Below are 27,088 nucleotides of genomic sequence, written 5' to 3' on the forward strand. Positions count from 1 at the left end.
ACAGGGAAGCACAAAGTAGTGTTGAAGAACACTGTGTGATAGCCAGCCCGACCACAGACCGAAAGACACCAGTTGTCTAATGCCACACGCGTTTATTAAACTATTTACAAGTCCCTAAAACGTCCCGCACAGCACACAGTCACCCTTCTCTCTGGCCTCACAATGGTCCTCTTCGGGCCACCTTCTCTCCACCCTCCCAAGCCTTGTCTTCTTCTTCCTGACACCAGCTCCCGACTGTTGGAAGGTGGCCCCTTTTATACTTCCCCGGATATGCTCCAGGTGCCCCTTGACGAACGTCCGCCGGCACTCCCTGGTGTGGCGGAAGTGCCAGCCGAGCAACCGGAAGCACTCTGGGTGACCCTGGTATACCTTCCGCCAGCACTTACCGGTGTGGCGGAAGTGCTGGCTTCCAGGGCTTCAGGATCTAGAACCCACCCCCTGGCAGTAGCCACGGGCCCCTATAGGCTTCCCAGCTTGGTTCCTGTGACCCCCATAGCAACCAGGGTGGCTGTCCTCTCATGGCAGAGGCGCTATATAGGCATCCCGGCTGGGTATAGCACCCAGCCACCCGTGACAACTGCTTAAAACCTGAAGTGTCTAAATCATCAGGTTCCTTAAGCAGAACTTTCAGTTAATCCCCCTCTGAGCACCAAGAGCCCTAAATAGGTAATTCTGAAGAACGTGGATAGGTCAAAACCATAAATATTAAAAATAAATAAATAATTAATTAAAATTAGAGTAAATATAAATTACAAAAAAAAAAAAAAACTAAAAATGGAAAGGATTAAAGGACAGAAACACGGTCCTAACAAGGAGAGTGGACAGCTTGTTGAGTTGATGCATTCGGTGCTGGTAGTATCAGTGTTTGTTATAACGATAATTCCATGAACTATAGTAGCTCTCTATTCCATTACTGCAAAGCATACATTCTAATTCAAAATTTAAAAATCTTCATTTTATTTATGTAAAGGTTTCCCATATCTAACAAAACATCTGCCGAGTCTGGGGAAAGATGAAAAATAAAAGGTATAGTCTAGCTAAACATGACACAGGTGACCTTAAGCAGGTTTTCATATCGCTCTTCGACAGTCATATAAATCAAATGTCAAAGTTATCATTTGGCACCAAAGATTTATTTTATGGGGTTAGATTTTGTTGTAGTAAATGATTGGGCTTTTTGTTGACCCGTGTATTTTTCAGCAAGGGGAATCAAGGCCAAGTAGGGGTCTTTGGTGTGCAATCAGGAGTTCCCTTGAAAGCGAAAACATTTCATTTGTTAGCTAGAGCACCATATAAACCACAGAGCATGGGAAATGAGTAAATGAATGCTGAAAAAATGAAACCAGACGTGGTTATACATCCCTATGACCCTGTTTTGGAATAAGTGGGTTCAGGAAATGAATGAATGGGTGGATGAATGATTGAACACACAGAGAGGTATTCATTATTATTAAGGACAATTCTATGCTGTGTGTGGAGGAAACAGAGCTCCCTGGTCGATGCGACTTATGAATAGGAATCATATCAGTGACAGCACAATGATTTATATTAAATATAGCATTCCTCACAGTGCATTGGCTCAGAGCACTGCACAGCCCACCAAACTCAAGATGATCCACCAAAATGTAAAGGTCCATCAAACCCAGTCTTATACAGGAGAATGAAAGGGTTTAGTGGCACAAAACTTGAGTATCATAAGGCTCAAGATGGTACGAACTTTTATATCTGTGACAGATATGAAAGAAACAAAAACACAGCATTACAGTTAATTTCATTTCACAGTTCCAGAGATGTATGTTCAGTTTCCAGCCTTCTCGTGGTTAGTTTGCACGTTCCCTCCATGATGTCAGAGCACAAGAAAGAGGTGGAAAGATATGGTGATAGAGGAAGCAAGAGACAGAGGAGCAAGGGGAGAAAACCTGGAGGACGTAGCACAGGACTGGGAGAAGTGGAGGAAGCTTTATATCAGATGAGGACGCAGCATCGAAGACGACGGAAGAGTGGCTAACTAATTAATCTTAGAGCACTTTAGCTTCCTCCAACAAAAAAAAGGCAAGCATGTCAGGGATACTGCATTGCCTTCTTCCATAATGAGTTAGTGTAAGTGAGTGTTGTCCCATCCAGGGTTGGTCCTACCGGAATAGGCTCTGCTGCCCTGTGAACCTATGAAAGAAAGAAAGACAAATCAAAGAATGCATTGTGTGGAGAGCAGGCAGACACCGATGGTTTCAAACCACACACATGTTTATTATACATACTATTCTTTACAAGTGTGCACACAACCCAGTGCCCCTGCACCAAGCACCCATAAATCCAGGCCTCTTTCTGACTGCCTCCACTCCTCTCCTCTGAGCTCTGTCCTCTTCCACCCGACTCCAGCTATCGAATGGAGGGAGGTGGCCCCTTTAATGTTCATCCAGACGTGCTCCAGGTGCCTCCCGATGAACTTCCGCATTCACTTCCTGGTGTGGCAGAAGTGCCAGCTGCGCAACAGGAAACACTCCGGGTGTCCCTGGTATTCCTTCCGACAGCATCTCTGGGTGTAGCGGAAGTGCTGATGTCCAGGTATTTGGACGCCCCCTGGCGGTGACCATGGGCCCCTATAGGGTTGAGCTTCCATGCTCTGTTCCCATGGTCCCCATACCAACCAGGGCGGCTGCCCCCTCATGGTCCAGAGGAGGCGTAATCCCTCTTCCGGTCCTTCCAAGCGTCCCTGCTGGGTACCGCCCCCAGCTGCTCGCCACAATTGATAGATGGACTTTTTATGTCCATATAAGTGTAAAAATGATTTTGTGGCCAAGATGTTCAACTGGTAACTACAAGATTGCTAGTTCAGTCCCCACCACTGACTTATGAAACCTTACTTGAGTTAGAATGTTAGGACAATTTAGGCGTGTTAGACCAGGATGGACCAATTGGTATCAAGAGTGCTGTGTGATCATAGAATTAAGGCGAAGGTTCAAAGGTCAGGTTTTTAAGAAAGGGGTATAAAGGCCAGCCCTGACACAGACAGGCGTAGGACATGGGTTCAAAGCACACAAGAGTTATTATTTTTATTGTTCCTTGTGGGAAAGCCTTCCTCGCCCCCACAAGTCAAACACAGTTCATGAAACACAAGCCCACCTCTACACAGTACTCTTCTTCTGCTTCTCTTTCTCCTTTCTCCTCCAAGCAAGCTTCATCTCTCTCCTCCCGAATCTGGCTCCTGGAGTAATACTGCTAGCTCCTTTTATAACACCCCTGGAAGTGCTCCAGGTGCTCATTGACCTACTTCCGGCTGCATTTCCCGGTGTGGTGGAAAACTCGCCCAAGAGGGTTCAGCAGCTGTTGCAGCACCCCCTGGCGGCACCCTCAGATCCCAAAAGGGCTGTAACCAACTCCCATTAAGCCCTGTGGGAGTCCAGGGGGGCTGCCATCTAGCAGGGAAAGAAACACTAGGATGGCTCCTCCGGTCGTTCCAGGTTGGACGTGATCCGCCACAGGGGTAAAACCACTGGGTAGTTAAGGGAGCGCATGAGAACAAGTTAGATGTGGCAGAAATGAGAATGTTGAGGTGGATGTGTGGAGTTACAAAAAAGGACAGAATAAGAAATGAGACAGTCAAGGGGTACAACAAAGTGGGAGAGATAGCTAAGAAAGAACAGGAAAGTAGGTTGAAGTGGTGTGGACATGTGATGAAGACAGACAAAGAATATGTGGGGAAAAAGTGAGTGATGGGAATGGAAGTAAAGGGGAAGAGAAAGCAAAGGAGGCTTAAGCAGAGGTGGATGGATAAAGTAAGAGAAAATCTGAAGGGAAAGGGTCTGACTGTGGAGGAAGCTGTTAGAAGAAGGTTGTACAGGGAGGCTATTACAGCAGCACTGGATGCAAGGCAGGAAGGAGGCTGGTTAGGACCTCAGTCCGCTACAGGTCCAATAAATAAAGAAACATTAGGACATAATAAGTAATGCATGGTTTGATGGTGCAGTGGGTAGTGCTACTACCTCATAGATCCATTCTTCTGCAGTCCAGACATTGCTTGTGTTGAATTTATATGATCTCCTGTGTTTGTATTTTTCCTCATACTCTGGTTTTCCTCCAAAGTTTGGGTGATTTGAGATTCTAAAACTTACCCTGAGTAAGTGGGTTAGTCCCCTGCATTATTCCCAGGGGGGCGGCACGGTGGCGCAGTGGGTAGCACTGCTGCCTCGCAGTTGGGAGACCTGGAGACCTGGGTTCGCTTCCCAGGTCCTCCCTGCGTGGAGTTTGCATGTTCTCCCCGTGTCTGCGTGGGTTTCCTCCGGGCACTCCGGTTTCCTCCCACAGTCCAAAGACATGCATGTTAGGTGGATTGGCAATTCTAAATTGGCCCTAGTGTGTGCTTGGTGTGTGGGTGTGTTTGTGTGTGTCCTGCGGTGAGTTGGCACCCTGGCCGGGATTGGTTCCTGCCTTGTGCCCTGTGTTGGCTGGGATTGGCTCCAGCAGAACCCCGTGACCCTGTGTTCGGATTCAACGGATTGGAAAATGGATGGATGGATGGATTATTCCCAGGGCAATCAACATAGGTTATGGCCCTCCATCACCCTAAAATGGATTAAACAGTTTTTGAGAATCCTACATTTGTGATATACAGTATAGACCATACATGACAGGCCAGGCAGTGAGCTAGAGGTCTGATGTGAAGTCGAAATCCACCTCTTCACCTACTGTACCACAGAATTAAACTTTCAAAAACAGTTTTGTTTCAAGGTGGCATTGTTGTTGGCACTGCTGTCTCAAAGATCCAAAATCTTGGGTTTGACTCACGGCATAGAGATTGTCAATATAGAGACACTGCACATTCTGTCTGGATTCACACCCACTACTTCCTGTCTTCACCTTACAACCCAATGCCATTCTTGGTAGGTTATTTGGTTGCGCCAAATCAGCTAAGTATGGATGTGTATGCCATGTGATGGACCCCATCGTTGTCTGTTTGGAGTTGCCACATTCTCCCTATGCAATCATGCGATGTTGTTGCACTGCCGACTACGCTAAATGAATTTCCCTGCTTATTGTGACCATAATACTTTTACGATTGCACTGTGGTTTGAAAATAATATTTTTTTTAGAATTCACCTTAGCTACCTTAGACATCAACACACTGAACACAATATGCAATTCACTAATTTTATTTTATGTTATTTTAACTATGCAATCACTGAAAGAAACAAGCAAATTAGAGGGTGACAACACTTGTATGCTATACAATGCTATATACTGTATATCCCGCCATTCTATCTTATATTCTGTAAGTGCCTTGAGCATGGGAAAGGCACTATATAAATAAAATGTATTATTATTATTATTGTATAAAAATGCCTCAATTTTAATTTTAGTATAGCAAAAATATCTTGAGGTAGATATTTAACATAATTATTTAATTTACTTAAAATATCAGATATCAGTTAATTAAAATACACCACTTCAGCCGTCACATGAGAGAAGGTGCCATTTCCGTGAACAACCCAAATGTGAGATTATTTTACACTTTGCACTAAGTACCTTTAATTCACGCCATAAAACGCTTTGATTTCAAACTAAAATAACACTGCCTGGTATAAACAATAAAAATAAAAAATCAACGCTCAGCCATCATCTCTACTCACCCACACTAGGGTTTTAACCCGGGTCAATTTTGCGTGCGGTTCCTGCCCTGTCCAAGATGCCAATGTGATAGGCTCCATCTCCGGTGACCCCAAATTAGTTTAAGTGGGGTTGCGAATGCTCTGTTGTGTTTTGAATGGTAACCTGTGTGAAATGAGAGAAAACAATTTCTTAAACAAAGACGTGGAATGACGCTGCAGCCAAGTTGTGATGGAGACAGTGGCCCTATCTGCCTCTTCATTATCTCCTCTTTAATCCCTGCCACACTGTGCCATCCTCCGGTGTAGAAACAACACCGAACATGATATGATTAACCCTGGGGTCACACAGCCCCCTCGCGTAACACAGGTCTTCTTTCCACATTCCGCTCCTCCGTCTGATTTCCATATCATCCCACACGGTCTTCTTAGATGTCCATTAGCATAACAGAGCCGTGGCCTGACACTGATTGAAGCCGGCGCTTGCTGAATGCGGTATCAAAGCATAATTTGCCAGAAATCAAATCTAATTTACTGTTCATTTACATTCAGCAAACAGTGTTTCTCTTCTTTTCTAGACCGCAAAACGTCCCTGCTCTCTAATTGTTTTCCCTCTGCTGACATCCTCGTCCACATTATCCTTTTATCTAGCATTCCAATGATCTATGCACTCACTGCTAAAAATACAGCGGGGCTGAAGGACTTGTGTGGGTATCATATTAGCGAATCATCGAGCGTGTTTGTGCCTGCTGTTTCCAATGAAGCAGCCACTTCAGGTTAAGTTTAAATGATGTGTTCTTATCAAACAATCTGCCTTGTTGTCAAAAAGACAGGACCTTGAATAGCTAACAATAAATGGATGTCAATTTGGAATATGTTTGAACGAGAGTTATGTGATTAAAATTGACTAGAGATGCTAGCTCACGGTTATAAGGACCTGTGTTCAGGCCTGGTCCACACTAACATGGATACATTTAAAAACTTATTTCCTTTGGCCTTCCACACATTTTTGATCACTGGGCACAAATCTTTTTCAAAACATTCTTCAAAGTGTTTAAATGTGAAAACAATGGGTCTCACCTCATAGAAGAAACTCTACGGTATTTAATGTCATCTAATTAGGCACCTAGATGTCATTCCAGCAGTACAACGTCTGAGCCATTCATGCATCGGACACCAGTCCAACAGAGGACAAATGCGCCCAGACACTGTCATACAAGGCCACACCACATACGACCATCAGAACTTTACAAATCTGACAAACGAGAGGAGACCATTCAGTCCATCAAGCTCACCTGTTTAACTAAGCTGTCCCAATATCTCATCCAAATCCGTCTTAGAAGTTCTCAAGGTTTCTCTTTCAACTCCATGACTTGGCAGTTTGTTTAAGATTCCCATTTTTCACAAAGGCGGAATGGTGGCTCTGAGGCTATGGATCTGCACTGGCAATCGGAAGGTTGCCGGTTCAAATCCCGTAAATGCCAAAAGTGACTCTACTTCGTCGAGTCCCTTAACTTGCAATTGCTCCTTCCTGGGTATGGCGTTAATCTGCACCTGGCCCTGCATGTAGGCCCTCCAACCTGCAGGGAAAATCCTGGGGGTTGGTGGCAGAATTGGCACTCCAGCCACCATAAAAAACCTCACACCATTCCATTCCATCTGAACTAGTGTGGTGCTGAGGTGTCACCCATCGCATGGCTGCACTCCGGTCCTAATCTGGGTTCCTGAGTTGGTTTGTCATGTGGTGAGTGCAGCAATGCACTGTATCAGCACCTGTTCCTAACTTCTCTCTTTTCACAAAGAAGTGCTGCCTGGCTTCAGTCCTAAACATACTTCCCCTTATTTCCACTGGTGTTCCTGACTACAAGATTCGCTGTTTATTTGAAAGAATTCTGCTGGATCCAATGTCTTTGAGAATTCTGAAGAACGGGATTAGGTCCTCATACAGTGTCTTCTGGCTTGTGACTAAACACAGTTAATTCCCTGAGTCTGTCAGAGAACGACATGTCCTTAAGTCTTGGGTTGCCCCAGGTTACTCCCCTCTGGACACCTTTGAGTACTGCCATTTGTTTCTTGTAGTGTGCTGACCAGAACTGCACACAATTTCTCCAGATCCAATCCCACTAATGCGTTTTTAGTCTGAGCATAACTTCTCTTAATTTATAGTCATCAGTTTTCACAATATAATCAATGTCGTTACAATATATCCTAAAGCATGCATTGATAGTAGTAGCAACATTAAGGAGAAAATCTTTTCCAAGTGTTCATATGGAATTTTATTATTTTAGGAGGTCTATAGTTTAGATTCCTGACCCAGTGATTAGTGTTGCTGCCTCATAGATACCCCAGATGCAGGATGCAGTCTCACTAGTTCATTATTTAGTCAAAGGATAATATCTCTCGATTTAAATTCAACAGTTTTTACAAATAGCAAAAATTGCCTTTTTAATTGCTTCAAAAAATTGCTTAGATGATGAGAGTAATGTGTCATAAATCTACATACTGTAAATCATTGATTGCTTACATGTCAATATGATGCAGCTAAATCATCACAGAATTAGTTCAGTGGAGATCACCTGTCCGAGTTTCAGTTGATTGTACTGTATTCTAAATTCACCTGAATGTGGAAGGGCCAACTTGTGATCAACCAGTTTGGTGGACTAACCTATACAATGAAGACAAAAGATCACTCCAAGCAACTCCAGGAAAAGCACAAGTCAAGGGATGGACACAAGAAAATATCCAAGTCATTAAATATTGAGTAAACTCAGTCATTAGGAAATGGAAAGACTATGGCACAGTAGCAAATCGGCTAGAGCCAACTTTCCACAAAACCTGAGTAATCATACAGGAAGAACACAAGGGAGAGAGGCTACAGAAGCTGAGATTGTACAAATTGTTGCAGGGCTGCTTCACCAGTCGCAGTTTTATAGGAGAGTGTCAAAGTGAAAGTCTCAGCTACAATTTGCTCTAAGGCAAAAGGGAGACCCTGAAGTCAGCTAGAACAGGGTTAAATGGTCTGATGACACGAAAATTGAGCTTTTTGGCCATCGGACTATATTCCACTATACTGTGCACATTATTAAAAACACGCCATCCCCTCTATGACCCATGGTAATGGTGGCATCATGCTGTGGGAATGCTTCTCTGCAGAAGGCTCTGGAAGGCTTGTGAGGTTACATTGAATGTTGGAAAACAAGAGAAATTCTGGAGGAGAACTCAATGCAATCTGCAAGAAACCTGCACTTTTGGAGAAGATTTCTCTTCCGGCAAGACAATGACTCCAAGAATGAAGCCAAAGCTGCATAGGAATGGCTTCAAAACAACAATGTCAGTGTCCTAGAGCGGCCGAGTCGGAGTCTAGATCTCAATCCAATTGAGAATTTGTGGGTGAACTTGGCAAAAGCTGTTCACTCACAGTCAACATTACACCAGACAGAAGATTGAGAAGTTTGTCAAAGGAGTAGTCTCGCGGGATCAGATGTGATTCTCAAACGAGCACCTGAATGCGGAAAGGCCAACTTGTGATCACTTGGGGATCACAATGGGACAATCAATTAAAATCTATTTAGTGAATAGGAGTGAAATACGGTGTTGCAAAGGCTACATCTACAAGGCTTCTTCCTAAAACACTTGCACCAAATTTCTTCAGTCCGTGCATTGAAACCAAAAGTGATTCTTGGAATTCAAAAATGACACTCACATCACTCACACAATTGCTGTGTGCTGTTCTTATTAGATAGATAGATAGATAGATAGATAGATAGATAGATAGATAGATAGATAGATAGATAGATAGATAGATAGATAGATAGATAGATAGATAGATAGATAGATAGATAGATACTTTATTAATCCCCAAGGGGAAATTCAAATACTCCAGCAGCAGCATACTGATAAAAAAATATTATTATCATTTATTATCGTTATTATTCATCATTATTATTATTTGTATCATTATTATACATTTTACACTTCTGACTTTTAGTGTTTTGAATGTTTTACAGTAGAAGGATGAGATTTCATTAAAATTTCCTTTATCAAACCAAAAAATGCAACACTTTTTTACATTTTTATTTTGAAAAAATGTAACGCTAAGGAGGTTAATGGCAGTCCTTTTAACGAAGTGTGACACATCATTTACTTGAAATGCATATTTTGCAATTTATATTTTCACTAGACAAAGAGCTCATTTCGACAAAGTAAGATGAAACGGGCATGAGTGGAATAGTATAATATATAATAAGTATAAGCACCACAAACCTGATATAGGTGTATTGAATGAATGCATAATTAGGCCTTGAGCGGTAGTCGAAATCGCCTTTCAGGCCTCTAGAGCTTTAATCGAAGTCGCCTTTCTCTTTGAATTTTTGCGGCCGTAAATCCGCCGCCTCCCGCGATGTTCGGGTTGGATGTCGGTCGAAGTCGCCTTTCTGTTTGAATTTTCGCAGCCGTAGTTGCCTTTCTCTTTGAATTTTTGCGGCAATAAATCCGCCGCCTGCCGCGATGTCGGTCTCGTAAGGTTTTTTCGGGCAGCTGCGCAAAAGGCGACTGCGCATTCGGCTTCGGACGGACATGAGTGAGTGAGTGAGGAGACTGGCGAATTATGTATTAAGATAGGCATAGCTGTCAGGTCTTTCCAAACTCACATCGACTGTTATCATAACTATGAATAACAGCACACACAGCACCTCTGACAATTTCACGTTTAACACTCGTCCATCGATGTCTTCGAATGCTAGTGTATAATCTGATGTTGCAGAAAGGTTTTTTGCTTGCAGGTTATGTTTATTTTTAACATGAGCAATGTGCTCTATTTGCATGCAACACATATTTAGATAGATAGATAGATAGATAGATAGATAGATAGATAGATAGATAGATAGATAGATAGATAGATAGATAGATAGATAGATAGATAGATAGATAGATAGATAGATAGATAGATAGATAGATAGATAGATAGATAGATACTTTATTAATCCCAATGGGAAATTCACATTCTTCAGCAGCAGCATACTGATACAATAAATAATATTAAATTAAAGAATGATAATAATGCAGGTGAAAAACAGACAATAACTTTGTATAATGTTAAATGTTAACGTTTACCCCCCCGGATGGAATTAAAGAGTCGCATAGTTTGGGGGAGGAACGATCTCCTCAGTCTGTCAGTGGAGCAGGACAGTGACAGCAGTCTGTCGCTGAAGCTGCTCTTCTGTCTGGAGATGATACTATTAAGTGGATGCAGTGGATTCTCCATAATTGATAGGAGCCTGCTGAGCGCCCTTCGCTCTGCCACAGTTGTTGAACTGTCCAGCTCCATGCCAACAATAGAGCTTGCCTTCCTCACCAGTTTGTCCAGACGTGAGGCGTCTTTCCTCTTAATGCTGCCTCCCCAGCACACCACTGCGTAGAAGAGGGCGCTCGCCACAACTGTCTGATAGAACATCTGCAGCATCTTATTGCAGATGTTGAAGGACGCCAGCCTTCTAAGGTAGTATAACCGGCTCTGTCCTTTCTTGCACAGCGCATCAGTATTGCCAGTCCAGTCTAATTTATCATCCAGCTGCACTCCCAGATATTTATAGGTCTGCACCATCTGCACACAGTCACCTTTGATGATCACTGGGTCTATGAGGGGTCTGGGCCTCCTAAAATCCACCACCAGCTCTTTGGTTTTGCTGGTGTTCAGGTGTAGGTGGTTTGAGTTGCACCATTTAACAAAGTCATTGATTAGGTCCCTATACTCCTCCTCCAGCCCATTCCATATACTTAGAATAGGGATGTTTTCGGAGACAGTATCAATGGTTCATCGTAATTAAAGTTTGCTGTCTGTCGGACCAGGTTAATGAGAGCACTGCCACTTCTTGCAGTTCGAAATCACTGCTCCTATTTTGAGCCCCGCCTTCATGTGGCATCGGATTGGTGAACTGTCTAATTGTTCCCACCCACTTTTTAGCACAATTCACTCCTGGCTGTCCCTAGATTTATGTATTATACGTCTGGCTTCAGTGAGTCAAGCAAAGAAGAAGCATGGAAAAAAATAGAAGAATTGATAGAGAGACCTGTGCACACACACTGAAGGCTGGCATGGCTGCCAAAGGTGCTTCTACTAAATACTGACTTGAAAGGGGTGAATACTTACAGTATGTGAGCAGTTATTTTGTGTTTAATATTTCTAATTAATTTAGATCTCTTTGTAGAACTGTGTTGTCACTTTGACATTAAAGAGTCTTTTTCTGTTGACCAGTGTCAAAAAAGCCAAATTAATTTCAGTGTAATTCAGTGTTGTATAATAATAAAATGTGAAAACTTCTAACAGGGTGAATACCTTTTATAGGCACTATAGCTATGCTGCCCATGAACTTTTAGGACCTGAAATCCTTTAAAGATCCTATCCTGGTCTCGGTTTGCATGGATTTTACACGTCTTGCTGTGTGTGTGTGTGTGTGGTTTGCCTCCCATATCTCAAACACTTGCACATTTGTTCCCTAACCTGCCCCAGAATCAAGGACTGGACTTTTGGCCTAATAATAAATAATAACTGGCTCAACAAAACCAGCAGTACGCTTGAATGGTGGTGTGCACTTGTGTTAGATGCTCTCAGTATAAAGGCAATGTTGCTTATTGCATGAATGAGGAACATACCATTAAGACGGATTGGAGTCCCATCCAAGGTTGGTTCATACTTTGTACCCAGGGCCTCTAGGACAGGCATCAGTTCCTCATGGTTCTGAATGGAGATATTGTGTTGCAAAATGGATGGCTGAATAAAACCAGCAGTACCCTTGAATGGTGTGCACTCAGTCCAAAGTGAAAGATGCTTGTGCGTGAACAAGGTGACCACCATCCAGATGGACTAGTGTCCATTCCAGGGTGGGTGCCAAAGCATCAAAGATAAGCTCAACCCTGTAATGAGGTAACCATGGAACAGAAAATGAAGAGACTGTTGTTTAGCAAAGCCTAAATCCACAAAAAAATGTGCATTGTGGAAATGTTGAGAAGCTTACTTCCAAAATTCCACTCTAATGGAAATCGAAAAAGAAAGATGTCCTCGTTCAATGTCTTTTTAATAAGCAGCGCTTACTGTATTTATTTTCTGTGATGCTGCAGAGCGGGCATGAGCGGCTATTTCAGCCTTTTACTCTAGATGCTGATTGCTTTTCTCAGCTTATGGCTTTGGCAGTGGTTCAAGAGTCAATTACGGAAAGCTCTAACTATGAAAAATGGGGCCATGCATGCTTTAATTGAAGGTGACTTGTGTTGTGTTTTATTATGCTTATAGACAATTCCCTACTCTTACAATAAATGTCTAAAAATGCCTAAAACTTCTGTTTCAACCCAGCTCCACCGCAGTTTGTGATCAGGCCGAGGGATCAGATTGTGGCCCAGGGTCGGACGGCCACCTTCCCATGTGAAACCAAAGGAAACCCACAGCCCGCTGTCTTTTGGCAGAAAGACGGCAGCCAGGTAAGCAAAGGAGTTATTAAGTTGTCTTTGGATTTTTTTATTTCTTTGAATTTTGATTTCTGGCTTTGACGTTTCTCACTTTTTGACTTCCGGTTTGGAGGCTTGCTTTGCCCTTTGGTTCCTTTCTTTCTCTTGATCTTCACTCTTCAGTTTCATTGGGCTGACTGCCCCATTTACGGTCAGTACACTATGCCAATGAGTACTGCCAGTCATCAGAGGGCCAGACTAAAACACTCCTTGCAGACATACTGTAACACATGCACTTCATAACAGGTAACCCACCTGAAGCTAAGCATGCTCAGGCCTGGCCAGTATGTGGATGGGAGGCCAACCCGGAAAAGCTTGGGATGCTGCTGAAAGACGTGTTGGTGAGGCCAGCAGGGGGCACTTACCCTGTAGTCTAAATGTGGATCCGAATGCCCCAGTACAGTGATGGGGACACTATCTTTAAAAATGGTGCCACCCTTCTGATGAGATGTAAAATCAAAGTCTGGACTCTCTCTGGTCATTAAAGATCCCTGGGCATCCTTTATACAGGGTAGGGTGTATCCTGATGTCCTGGTTAAATTGCCCACCATGGCCTGGTCATTCTGGCCCCCTAAACATCCCTTGTCTCTAATTGGCTATCTATCTCTCACCACCTAACACTGTATGGTGAGCCTACTGACTCAAAATGGCTGCCGTCACATCATCCAGGTGAATGCTGCACATTAGTGGTGGTTGAAGTGACTCCCAACATTCTTTGAAAAATTAAAAAACGTCATATAAATGTACAAAATTATTTTGTAATGTTATTAATGAGATTAGAAGGAGGGCAACGGTAGACAATGAATAATATATGAGGAGTCCACCTCTCCCAACAGGTGGCAGCAAAGAGACCCTTTAGGTGTCACATGGCTCCTGGCTTATTGTAAGCCACGTTCAGCATCTTTTGAAGTCCGTGCATCAACAAATTCAGACTGAATGTGGGAGAAATTCATTATTTGGTAGAAATGGCCATGCGGCTGCTTATCACTTAAGGTGTCAGTGAAGTTAATAGGAAAGGAATGTTCTGTCATCAAAAATGAACATTATATATGAATTAAATGAATTATTATACAGTATATAGCTGTTTAGTAATAAAAACACTAGTGGCATATTAATGAAGTAGTTCACCTGATATTACACATATATAAATGGAAGACCTGTGTGTGTGTATGGAGCAGTCTGTTCTGCTCACGCTCAACCACAGCCACTAGATGGCGCATGCATACACTTTTCAGTTTTTTTCCCCACTTGCATGCACCTCACTTCTCACAATGAAAGACATGTGTGTGTGTGTGTGTGGAGCAGACCGCTCTGCTCACGCTCAACCACAGCCGCGGGAGTTGGTGGGAATTCTACGGAAGATGTAGAAGCTTATAGAAGTGTGACTTGCACTTGGTGAGATGGCACGTGCATGCACTTTTACATTTTTTTGGTGTTTGCATGAGCTTCACTTTTCATTCAACCCGAACAGATAAACTGAGCTTTGCTGTATATGCCCGTTGTATGCTCACACAATGAGCTGCATTACGTTTGTCTGAGATAAGTACCAGCCTGTCCCGCTCAGTTTGTGCCACGGCTGCACTCGACTACACATCCGTCTCGGACAAAATACGACCTGTCCCGGCTGCAGAGGAGGCTCCTCATCCTCTGCCCTGGGTAAGTTCACTAATATAGCAAAACTGCTAGGGAGTCTTTAGATTGTTTTCTTGTCCCGAAGTCCACACACAGCTAGTTATTATAAATGGCATATTTCATTGCAGGGTGGCTAACAGCGACAAAATTTATTTCTATAGCACATTTTCATAGGGAGGATATAACACAAAGTGCTTTACAAGAAGAATTAGTGCTGATGTGGGCACAAATGCTGGCTCAGTAACTCTCTGGGCAGAGTTTGCACCCTTGCTTTATTTTTACCTACTCCTATCCCATCCCAAAGACCTGTATGCCAGGGTCCCTGTATGAAAGAGTGTATCTGTATGTGCTAGTGTGCCAAGTAGTGAACACACATCCCATCCAAGGTTGGGTCCTGTCAGGGTACATAATGGAAACTGTGGCTTCAAAAAAATTAAAGAATGGATGGCATGAAGTCTCAGTGAGCAGCAATGGCACTTGGCAGCGCTTGGGCCCTGGTTCAGTTTCTGCTGGAATGCCCTCTATATGAGCTTACACCTTATCACCACATTCACAGAGATTTCCTCCCATAGCTCAAAGATTTATAGTCAGGTCGATTACCAGTTCTAAAATTAGGCAGCCATCCCAGGCAGAGACTGATTTCAAAATGGAACCCCTTACTGCTGGCATATGCGGCAGCCCCCCCTTAACCTTGAACTTGGAAATGAATAAAGGAGTGAAAAACAATAATAAACATAAAAGGACCAGCCATGTGCTTGACTGTTAATGACAGTTAAGTGCAGGAATGAGGTAAACTAAACGGGGCAGCAGTTCCCCAGGACAGTGACTCTGCAGTCGTATTTACCCTGATTGTGGGCAAAATGTCCTTAATCCTTTAAAAGACACAAAAGAAGATATTAGACAGCAGCCAAAATAAATACAGAAAATGGTAATTAAGTAATTAGTCTTTTGTGTCATGCTTAAATATAATGAAGTGGACATCTATCATTCCACAGTGAGAAAAGGGTAATTAAAAAAGGTACATAATTTGCAGCATTAAAGTCATTAGGCATAATTGGATTTTGCTAATGTCTTTCTCTGAACTCCACTTTGTGAAGAACTTAAAAAAAAAATCAAGGATAAAAGGCATTAAAGGTGAAGGTTCATTTGGCAGTAAAGTGCCTTGAATCACATATAGTGGGTGTCAGTCAGGGGTGCAGATGTGCTACATTCACAAAAAAGAAACAAAAAATCAAAAGATGTTGGCCTAGAGAAACCTTTTCTTCAGGAATCAGACATGCTGGATGCAAACAGTGACGTAACAAGGACCTTGTTGTATGATCTTTTGTCATATTACATTTCTGTGGGCAATACTGTCCCGAGTTATGTAAAGTATACCACAATTTGTTTCATAAATCGTATACAAAATGTAAAGGGGCGCATTGCTGGGTCACCCAGTGAGTCAGTGGTGAGAAATGAACTGGTAGCCTTATGGTTTAAAGGACCACTTCCTTCTGGTCTTTATTATGTCCATCATATTTCAATCAGTTTTCATTCCATGCAGTGAATTTTCGTTTGCTTTTCCTACAGATACTGTCTCTCTATCTACACACACACACATACACACATATATATATATATATATATATATATATATATATATATATATATATATATATATATATATATATATATATATATATATATACGATCCATGTGCGCCCAACTATGTTGCGCGTGTTAAAGTTGTCTGTGAAGGGCTCCCTGTTTAAACGCGGCTGCCAGTCGTGAAGTGGGCCCTTCGTCGCACAGCATTATGATTTTTTATAAGGGAAACAAAACTACAAAAGAAAACCCTTGGATATTGATTTGATAGGAACGGCTTACTTGGAATCACTGTCCGAACAGTAATTATGTGGTGGTGTAGGAGCATTTCTGCTTCTCTCCATTCACAGTCCGTCTCGTTTTCACGACGCTGTCGTTTCCTCTCACGATCTCTTCTCAACCTTTCTCCAATCTCGCAGGTTGCTTTGTGGCAATCCAAAGAGTAAGGCAATATACACGGAGCAATTGTTATAAAAGGGGGACACATAGGTATCCAGGCTGTTTAAAGCATAAATAGGGATCACTTCACTGACATGTGAGCAAGCCACGGTACAAGTGTGAGACGCGCAGCACTCGCCGGCTACAACGTAACAATAGTAATTTCCGGAACGTGCTGTTACGTTGTCATTCATTTTACCCACTGTCTTTCTTTCATTCATATGTTACGTAATAATAATAATAATAATACATTTTATTTATATAGCGCCTTTCCCATGGTCAAGGCACGTACCTTTTATCTTCTGCAATCTCATTCTCTAACCAGGCCTCAGGAGCTAACCAGCGTAACACTGTCCACCACCCCTTTCGTTATTCATTGTTGACATCCGTGAGTAACAACAACGTACTAAACTGGAAGGTGGTCTACGCATGCATGGAATTCGCGGACAAACAAAGATCAAGATCCAAATGAAGATTATATCCATCCATCCATCCATTTTCCAACCCGCTGAATCCGAACACAGGGTAACGGGGGTCTGCTGGAGCCAATTCCAGCCAACACAGGGCACAAGGCAGGGAACCAATCCTGGGCAGGGTGCCAACCCACCGCAGGACACACACAAACACACCCACACACCAAGCACACACTAGGGCCAATTTAGAATCGCCAATCCACCTAACCTGCATGTCTTTGGACTGTGGGAGGAAACCGGAGCGCCCGGAGGAAACCCACGCAGACACGGGGAGAACATGCAAACTCCACGCAGGGAGGACCCGGGAAGTGAACCCGGGTCCCCAGGTCTCCCAACTGCGAGGCAGCAGCGCTACCCACTGCGCCACCGTGCCGCCTGAAGATTATATATAAACATTAATTAATTTAAAGCACAGCAATTTGTTTAGTTTGAATGTCTGTGTTTTGAGGTGTGACTGGAGTACTACAGTCTTCAGTAGTATAAGCCTGGAGGAGATTCTTAATGCAATGCCTATGTTTTAGCTGTCTCCCTACTGCCATCTAGTGCTTCTTCTTCTAATTCATTCGCGGACAAATAAAGATCAAGATCCAAATGAAGATTATATAGAGAGATTTATAAATATACTACAGGGCTTACCGCCAGCTCACTTCGCTTGCCAATCCCCGTGGCCTGCGCTACGCGCCAGCCACTTCGCATCTCTGCCACTCGTGTTGTGAAGAGGGGGCCTGAATGCACCCCAAGGGGTCGCGGTTGCTCTTCCGCAACCCCCTCTTAAACGGTGATACAATGGGAAACAAATACAGTTTTTTTTTACCTCCTCTTTGCTCGATCAGCTGCTGGCTTGCTGCTGCCATGTTGCATGATTTGAACATTTAAAAGCCTGTACAGCAGCTGTCTTTGTTATCTACTCTTTGTCTTTTATTTCCAGTGTGGTTAAATCTGTTTGCACAAAGTCTCGTCTCGCGGGATGTGAATTCTTGATATTTTAGTTTATAATTTAAAAAATGGAATATGAATCTGAAAATATAACAACACTTTAAAGTTCAATAAATTCTGAATTAAATAAATTCTAAAAAGAATGATACCAAACATATATATGTAGGTTTTAAAATAAGCACGATTTAAAGCGTGACAAAAAATGTGGCATAAAATCATTACACAAAATCATTGCACTTTTAGGCTTAGGATTTTAAATATATAGAGTAGATATATATATACCATATATACTCGCATTTAAGTTCTCCCACGTATAAGTTAGTGCTTGATTTTACAATATAATTTCTGGTATTTTATAATGTCAGTCGTATAAGTTGAATGCGGAAAACTCACGTAATTATTCAAACAAATTATGATATGCTAACACCCACCTGAGAGAGTAACCGCGGAGCACACTGCCTTTTTTTCTGTGTATTGTGCCTACGTGACCACACGGTAATATGGAACCATATGAAAATCGTAACGTGGCTGCTGCCTGTGAGGATTTTTCACATTGAAATCCACAGGGTTTTTCTGGAATGTAAACCCCGTGGATAATGAAAATCAACTGCATACACACACACACACAGTATATAGTATATATTGTAGGTAATGTGACATGGCCAGATATTCAACTTCAGCTTTTCAACAGAGAGACATGTTTCAGGCATCCTCATCCTCATTGCATGATTTGTCTGTCTCTGTGTGTATGTGTGGGTGTTTGTGTGTCCCTGTGTATCGGATATAAGTCTGTGGACTTGATTACTCAAAAACAAATCATTTGCCCGTATATACAGTGCATTCAGAAAGTATTCCGACCCCTTCATCTTCTTTACATTTTGTTATGTTTTCAGTGTTCTGCTGAAATCATTTAAATTCATTTTTCCCTCATCAATCAAAACTGCATACAACAGAATGGCAAAGCAAAAACAGGATTTTAGCAATTTTTGTAGATTTATTAAAAATATAAAACCAAACCAGAAGACACACAAACAGACCTTATCTTTCATTCTATAGTCTTATATATAAATGTCTACGTGTGGAAGTGTGTGTGTCTATCTGTCCAGCCTGGAAGTGAGAGGTGGAGTCGGGGTAAGGGATCTGCCTCTGTGTAAACCGAACACTAAACATCTGCACGTAGAAGTGTGTGTTTCTGTTTGTCCAGCCTGGAAGTGCGAGGCTACTACAGCATGAAGCTCAGAGAGCCAGCAACATGGCCCCAAGTTAACGAGTTGGAAGAAGAAAGTGACTCTGTTGCCAAAGTAAAACCGCCGAGAAAAGAGAGAAACTCTTACACAAGCGAGACAAGCACATCGGCAAAACAGTATCCCTTTTACTTTTCCACCCACCACTCATTCATAAGCAATGCGAGCACGTCGGCAAAATGAATCCTCTGGAGAGAGATGCCCAGAGTAGTTCCGGTCAATCACCTGACATCTCTACATTTCAGTTTATCTTCTGACAATTTCAATCATTTCTAGGACCCTTACACAGCTAGTATATATATATATGGCAGTGGTGGACCGTGCATTTCACACCTAGGCCTTCAGTAGTGCTCCGTCTGAATCAACCCGTCCCTCAAAAACTAATTTATGGTTATAAAAACCATCTTAATATGCAGAAATACAGTATAAAGAGCCGTTGCATCGCAGATAGATAACTCCTGTAGCCACAATAAATGCCTTTATTGAATAGACAAACCAGGGGTGAACAAGTTCCTTTCTACTGCAGCTACAGCCCGCGACACACATAAAAAAAATCAATAATAACTCATAAACTTGCAATATTATTTAGGAAAATCGCAACATTTTACTCACCAAAAATTCGGATTATTTGTAAACAAAATCCATCCTCCTCTCTTTCCTCAAAAACAGTTCAATTACTCTGTCGTACAGATTATCTGTGCGCATCAGTTCCATCACGAAGTCCCTTTCTATCGCCATCGAAGCTAATGCTGAAAGTCGAACCTGCCCTGTCGTATTTCTGGCATAAGTTTTAATTCACTTTAGGGCTGAAAATGTCCACTCGACAGAAGCAGTGGACACGGGAATGGTCACCGCCAAACATACCAATGTGTACAGCTGCCCCATGATGCTCTCATTCAGATTTTTCTATTACACCATCCGCACCATCCTATCCAATCAACGTGTCTGAATACGGTGACGTTGCCGTACGCCTGCTAGAGGGCCCTAGTGAAACCAACTCAAAATCTGATTGGTTGAAGCAACAGTTTAATCGACATTTATTTTGTGTTAGAGGGCCTGCAGAACGGATTGTGAAGGCCTCCGGGCAGACTTCTTTGACTTTGACCCTGCCTGGCAACAAATGATGGCTGAAATGTGATTGGTTAAATGCTTTAATACGAAAATACATGTCTGGAAGCAGGTGCAGCACAACCATCGGAAAAGCTATGAAAGGAAGAGGACAGACTATTTGGAATTATTTAATAAGTATTCATAGACAAAATATAATTAACATCAGTTTGTGATTCAGATATTTTTTTAGGCCAGCAGAGAAGGCCTTGCAGGCCCTGACAGCCCGCCACTGATATATATATATATATATATATATATATGTGTGTGTGTGTGTGTGTGTATTTGCATATATATATATATATATATATATTAGTTATTAGTAGTACTAGGGTGTTGTACTGTGTTAGCCATTATGAATGTGGTGATTACATTTCGGCTGAAGAAGGGGCCTGAGTTGCCTCGAAAGCTTGCATATTGTAATCTTTTTAGTTAGCCAATAAAAGGTGTCATTTTGCTTGACTTCTCATCATATACAGTATATTCAGTATATATTAATATTGTGACAAGGACAAAATTTTGACTTGGACGTTTCAACAGACTAAGGTGTCTTAGACATCACTGTCACAGTGATATCTGTCTTTCAGCCGGGCTGTGCATGTAGGTGTTTGTTTGTCCCTTTGTATCAGATGTCAGTCTGTGGACTTTATTACTCAAAAACACATCACTCTGTTTATATTTATATTTTTATATTGTACAATAATGGCACAGGGTTCACTTTATAACTTTGGTGGCACAAAGTCTAGTGGTTAGAGATTCCACCAAGAAGGTGTAAAGCCCTGGTTTCAAACCTGGCCTAGTCACTCTGAGTTTTCCTATTCTCATGTCGGTAAACCCTGTTTCATCCCAGGTTCCAAAGACATGCTTATTAGGTTAACTGTCGATTCCCAGTTGTCCCAATATGAATGTCAGAGTGTGCGAGAAAGTGATGTTCTGTCCAGATCTGGTTCCTTCCTTCTGCCTAAAGCTCCAGTAAAACATTTTGCTCTCTACCATTCTGTAGACTGTAAGTAAATTGTTAAAAATAAATCAATTAATTGTAAACATTCTGTATGAAACATTATTATAAATTTTAATATCATAGCCATTTTAAGCTCTGTTACTAAAGAAGCATTTTGTCAAGAATAACAGTATTTTACTTTTCCTTTTTCAGAATTTACTGTTTCCCAATCAGCCTCTTCAGCCCAACAGCAGATTTTCAGTTTCTCAGAGTGGAGATCTGACCATCAGCAATGTGCAAAGATCAGATGCTGGATATTATATCTGTCAAGCACTGACTGTCGCTGGCAGCATCTTGGCCAAGGCACAGCTGGAGGTGACTGACGGTAAGACGTCTTTATCCAAGATGAAAAATCAGGAGTACAAAAGTTTCTTCTTGGCATTGTTTTGTTGACTTCTCTTATTCTGCTTTAAGGTAATTTGATCTTGGTAGCAGTGAGGGAATTCCACCCCCACATTGACCCACTCTAAGAGCAATTTAACCTTTAATGCACTGCACATCATGTAAATTAACTACGTGAATTCTACAACATTTGTAAGCAGGTACTTTAATTAAATCAGAATCATAAATAGAAACTTCTTTGATCCTGCACATTTTGTCATTAATGTCTGCTCATTAGTTCAGATTCTTTGTATAAAATCTGTAAACTACTTGAACGTCTTTAACATAAATGGACAAGTGTTTGTGTACTCAATAGCTATTTCTATCAAGGATACATTGCAAGTCTAAGCCTTGGTGACTTTTAAGAAGTTTCTGGACGACATATTGGGACAACTTAGGTATTCAGCTTGGTAGATTTAATGGTCTTCTCCTGTATATCAGATTTATTTAAAACATCACTAAAGGGCATCTATCTATCTATCTATCTATCTATCTATCTATCTATCTATCTATCTATCTATCTATCTATCTATCTATCTATCTATCTATCTATCTATCTATCTATCTATCTATCTATCTATCTATCTATCTATCTATCTGTAATCAAGGACACCGCCAGTGTTTTAAAAACTGATGCTGGGAAGAACAGCATTATAGGCCCCCGGGCAAAGCAGTGCACTGGAGCCCCTACCCACACAACCACTCTACAAGTCACAACATACATAGATTAGCATAGGCCCCCTATGCTCTGTAACTGCCCAGCATGCCCACGTGGAAGGACTTAATGCAAATCTAGAACAAACAACACAGTCATGTTGGATGTGTTATTGGGACAATTTAGTTATTACCTTAATGGACTGAATGGTTTTCTCCTGTTTGTCAAATTTCTGTAAAACACAACTATAGGGCCTGTACAGTAGTGTTTTGGCAGGCCAACAGAATTAAGCCTCATTAATCTTGAGCAGACAATGCTGAATGTCTTGAAACGTCTCAGCAGCTTTGATAAAGCTGATCCAGCAGAATTCTCCTGATTCCATAGTAAGTCATGTAATCAAGGACACTGGTGGTACTTTAAAGACTAAAACTAGAAAGGACTTCTGTCCACAGTTATGCTGATCTGAAACAAGATACATAGTCATTTTGGATGAGATATTGCGACAACTTAGCTATGAGTTAGCCAAACTAGCTTAATGGACTGGGTGGTCTTCTCTCGTTTGTCAGACTTATGCATGTTTATATGTTAAACATGAGTAAAGGTACTTAAGCCTTAAGCAGGGACTTTTGCAAGTGGACCCAATCCAGACTTTCAGTAAAATCGGCATTAATAAAGCTGATGCAGCAACGTTTTTTTAATTAAATTGTGAATCATGTATTCATGAACCCTGAATGGAATTAAGAGGAAGTCATGAAGTTGAAGCGGTAACCCTGAAAACTTTTAAAATTTATTAGCTATTAGCTGTCTCCCACGGCTCTACTAGCATAGCAGTGAAACAGGACAAACTTTAAAAATCAATAAACAACCAGGTATCACTAGCTAAGTGGAGGCAAGGTACACTCTAAAACACCGAGGTACTCCGACTCGAACGGAGGCTGGCGCTTGATTGATGAGGGCCCTACTCCTGACATCACACTTCACCCTCCCCTCGGCCTGCAGCCTCTGTCTCAGATTAGCGTGAATTAGCATGAATAAATCAGCTGGAATGTTCAAGCAAATGATACAGAAAAACCCAATTTAAATCCGTTAAGAAGTTCTCTTGTTTGCTAGCTAAGCAGAGGTAAGGTACACACCCCGAGGCTGGCACATGAGTGTATGCCATCCATCATATTTGTCAAGGTTTCTACTTTAGCTACACATCTTGGTAGTTTGTTTGAAATTTCCAAAACTCTTTGCATTGCCTCAGTTCTTAATCCACTTCCCCTTAATTTTCACTGGTGTCGTCGAGTGCGTGATTCACTGTTTATTTGAAAGGATTCAACTGGATCTACTTTATCAGGATAAAGGGATTTTTGAATACCTGGATTACAGCTCCACACAGTCTCCTCTGCTCAGACTAAACAGGTTTAATTCTCTGAGCCTGTCATAGTAGGGCATGTCCTTAAGTCCCATGATGCACTTGGTTGCTCTTCTCTGCACAGCCTCAAGTGCTGCCATGTCTTTTTTGTAGCGTGGTGACCAGAACTACACACAATACAGCAGATGTGCTCTTACTAGTGTGTCATATAGTCTGAGCACATCATCTCTTGATTAATGTTCAAAAGTTTTTATAATCAACATTAAGCAGGGAAGCTATAAGTATTTAATTGAAATTTTATCATTTTAGGGAGTCTACAGGTTAGATTACTGGCGCGCTGATTAGTGTTGGTGCCTCATAGATCCACAGCCACATCCTAAAATCAAATCTGTTCCTTTATCATTGCTAACACATTCTCACTGTGTCTGCTGTGTGCTCCTCTAGGATTCTAATTTTCCCAAATCCCAAAACCCTTGGGTTAACGGGTGGCTTTAAATTGGTCCACTATGAAGGCACGTGTATTTTACAACAATAAAGATCCCATAGTGGTCATTCAGAGTTTAGAAAAAGGCCAGAAGGAGTTGCATTGCGTCTTTGTGGACCTGGAGAAAGCATATGACAGGGTGCCTCAAGAGGAGTTGTGGTATTGTATGATGAAGTCGGGAGTGACAGAGAAATACGTAAGAGTTGTACAGAATATGTACGAGGGAAGTGTGACAGTGGTGAGGTCTATGGTAGGAGCAACGGATGCATTCAAGTTGGAGGTGGGATCACATCAGGGATCAGCTCTGAGCCCTTTCTTATTTGCAATGGTGATAGACAGGTTGACAGACGAGATTAGACAGGAGTCCCCATGGACTTTGATATTTGCTGATGACATTGTGATCTGTAGCGATAGTAGGGAGCAGGTTGAGGAAACCCAGGAGAGGTGGAGATATGCTCTAGAGAGGAGAGGGATGAAGGTCAGTAGGAACAAGACAGAATACATGTGTGTAAATGAGAGGGAGGTCAATGGAATGGTGAGGATGCAGGCAGTAGAGTTGGCGAAGGTGGATGAGTTTAAATACTTGGAATCAACAGTACAGAGTAATGGGGATTGTGCAAGAGAGGTTATAAAAAAGAGTGTCAGGAGTAATTTGTGACAGACGGGTATCAGCAAGTGTGAAAGAGAAGGTCTACAGGACGGTAGTGAGACCAGCTATGTTATATGGGTTGGAAACGGTGGCACTGACTAGAAAGCAGATGACAGAGCTGGAAGTGGCAGAGTTAAAGATGCTAAGATTTGCATTGGGTGTGATGAGGATGGACAGGATTAGAAATGAGGACATTAGAGGGTCAACTCAAGTTGGGAGACAAAGTCAGAGAGGTGAGATTGCATTGGTTTGGACATGTGCAGAGGAGAGATGCTGGGTTTATTTGGAGAAGGATGCTAAGGATAGAGCTGCCAGGGAAGAGGAAAAGAGGATGGCCTAAGCGAAGATTTATGGATGTGGTGAGAGAGGACATGCAGGTGATGGGTGTAACAGAACAAGATGCAGACGACAGAAAGATATGGAAGAAGATGATCTGCTGTGGCAACCCCTAATAGGAGCAGCTGAAAGAAGAAGAAGAATTGGTCGTTCAGAGTGATGCCATAGGGTACTATTTTTGGCCCACAAAAGACCACATGAAGGTTCCAGAAAGAACCTTTATTTATTTAGATCTGTTACAGGCTCCACATAGTAAATAACCATGAATATACAGTAGCACATTTCTGATATACCAGTGGGTCCTAATTTTAGAAGGACTCCAGCTACATATTATAACATGGGATAAGTCCTAGGCTTCTTAATCTGTTAGTGTCCTGCTAGGTAGCCTATCATGCATTATCAATTTCCCATTTTTCTACATACAGTACAACATTGGATTGCGAGTAACTTGGTTTTGCAAGATGAGTAAAAATTTTGAATAAATTTTAACTTGATAAACGAGCGAGGTCTTGCAATACAAGTAGTACGTATACGCTATGTCTGCCAAGCGTCACGTTATCACAACTGAGCTGATGGTTCTTCTGTCTCTCTCTCTCTCGCTGCAGGATTGTGGGTAATCATGTCCCATATTTGGTCTCATTCGGCGTGCCTCACTTGTATAGTCAACATCTGTACGAGCTTATACTGTTCACTAAAGCACTGTGACCACGTGTGTGGCGTAAAGCATTTTTTTATTTCGTGTCCAATAATGCTGTAGCAGTGTGAGCGATGTCTGTTTAACTACAATGCAATGTCACATTTCCACGAAATCCTCAAAAGGAGGCAAGAGCAACTGTCATTGGATAGGTTCCTTGTTAAAGTCGCAAAAAGAGAAGAAGATTCCAGTGAGCCAACAGATAGATAGCAGGAATTCCGTTAGTTAGAGCAGCGTTTCTCAACCTTTAAGTATTTGCGACCCGAATTTTCATAACAGTTTTAATCGCACCCCCCCCCCTAACATTTTTTTGAAAGGAGCCCACTACAGTAATCCCTCGCTATATCGCGCTTCGCCTTTCGCGGCTTCACTCTATCGCGGATTTTATATGTAAGCATATTTAAATATATATCGCTGATTTTTTGCTGGTTCGCGGATTTCTGCGGACAATGGGTCTTTTATTTTCTGGTACATGCTTCCTCAGTTGGTTTGCCCAGTTGATTTCATACAAGGGACGCTATTGGCAGATGGCTGAGAAGCTACCCAACTTACTTTTCTCTCTCTCTTGCGCTGACTTTCTCTGATCCTGACGTAGGGGGATTGAGCAGGGGGGCTGTTCGCACACCTAGACGATACGGACGCTCGTCTAAAAATGCTGAAAGATTATCTTCATGTTGCTACCTTCTGTGCAGCTGCTTCCTGAAACGACATGCTGCAGTGTGCTTCGCATACTTAAAAGCTTGAAGGGCACGTATTGATTTTTGTTTGTTTTTCTCTGTCTCTCTATCTCTCTCTCTCTCTCTCTCTCTCCCTGCTCCTGACGGAGGGGGTGTGAGCTGCCGCCTTCAACTGCATTGTGCCTCGGTGCTTCGCATACTTAAAAGCCAAACAGCCCTATTGATTTGTTTGCTTTCCTCTGTCTTTATGACAGTCTCTCTCTCTGATGCGCACTCCTTTGAAGAGGAAGATATGTTTGCATTCTTTTAATTGTGAGACGGAACTGTCATCTCTGTCT

General features: G+C 42.1%; 1 protein-coding gene across 5 annotated transcripts in view; it reads left to right on the forward strand.

Moving 5' to 3' along the window:
• robo2 (roundabout, axon guidance receptor, homolog 2 (Drosophila)) overlaps positions 1-27,088 on the forward strand; it is an 837,757-nt gene that overhangs the window by 603,844 nt on the left and 206,825 nt on the right. For all 5 annotated transcript variants that reach the window (XM_051926308.1, XM_051926309.1, XM_051926310.1 and 2 more), the window contains exons 7-8: positions 12,952-13,076; positions 21,671-21,842. In XM_051926308.1, the coding sequence (XP_051782268.1) occupies positions 12,952-13,076; positions 21,671-21,842 (297 nt within the window). The remainder of the gene's footprint in view (positions 1-12,951; positions 13,077-21,670; positions 21,843-27,088) is intronic.

Source organism: Erpetoichthys calabaricus, chromosome 4, assembly GCF_900747795.2.
Source record: "Erpetoichthys calabaricus chromosome 4, fErpCal1.3, whole genome shotgun sequence".
Lineage (NCBI taxonomy): Eukaryota > Metazoa > Chordata > Cladistia > Polypteriformes > Polypteridae > Erpetoichthys > Erpetoichthys calabaricus.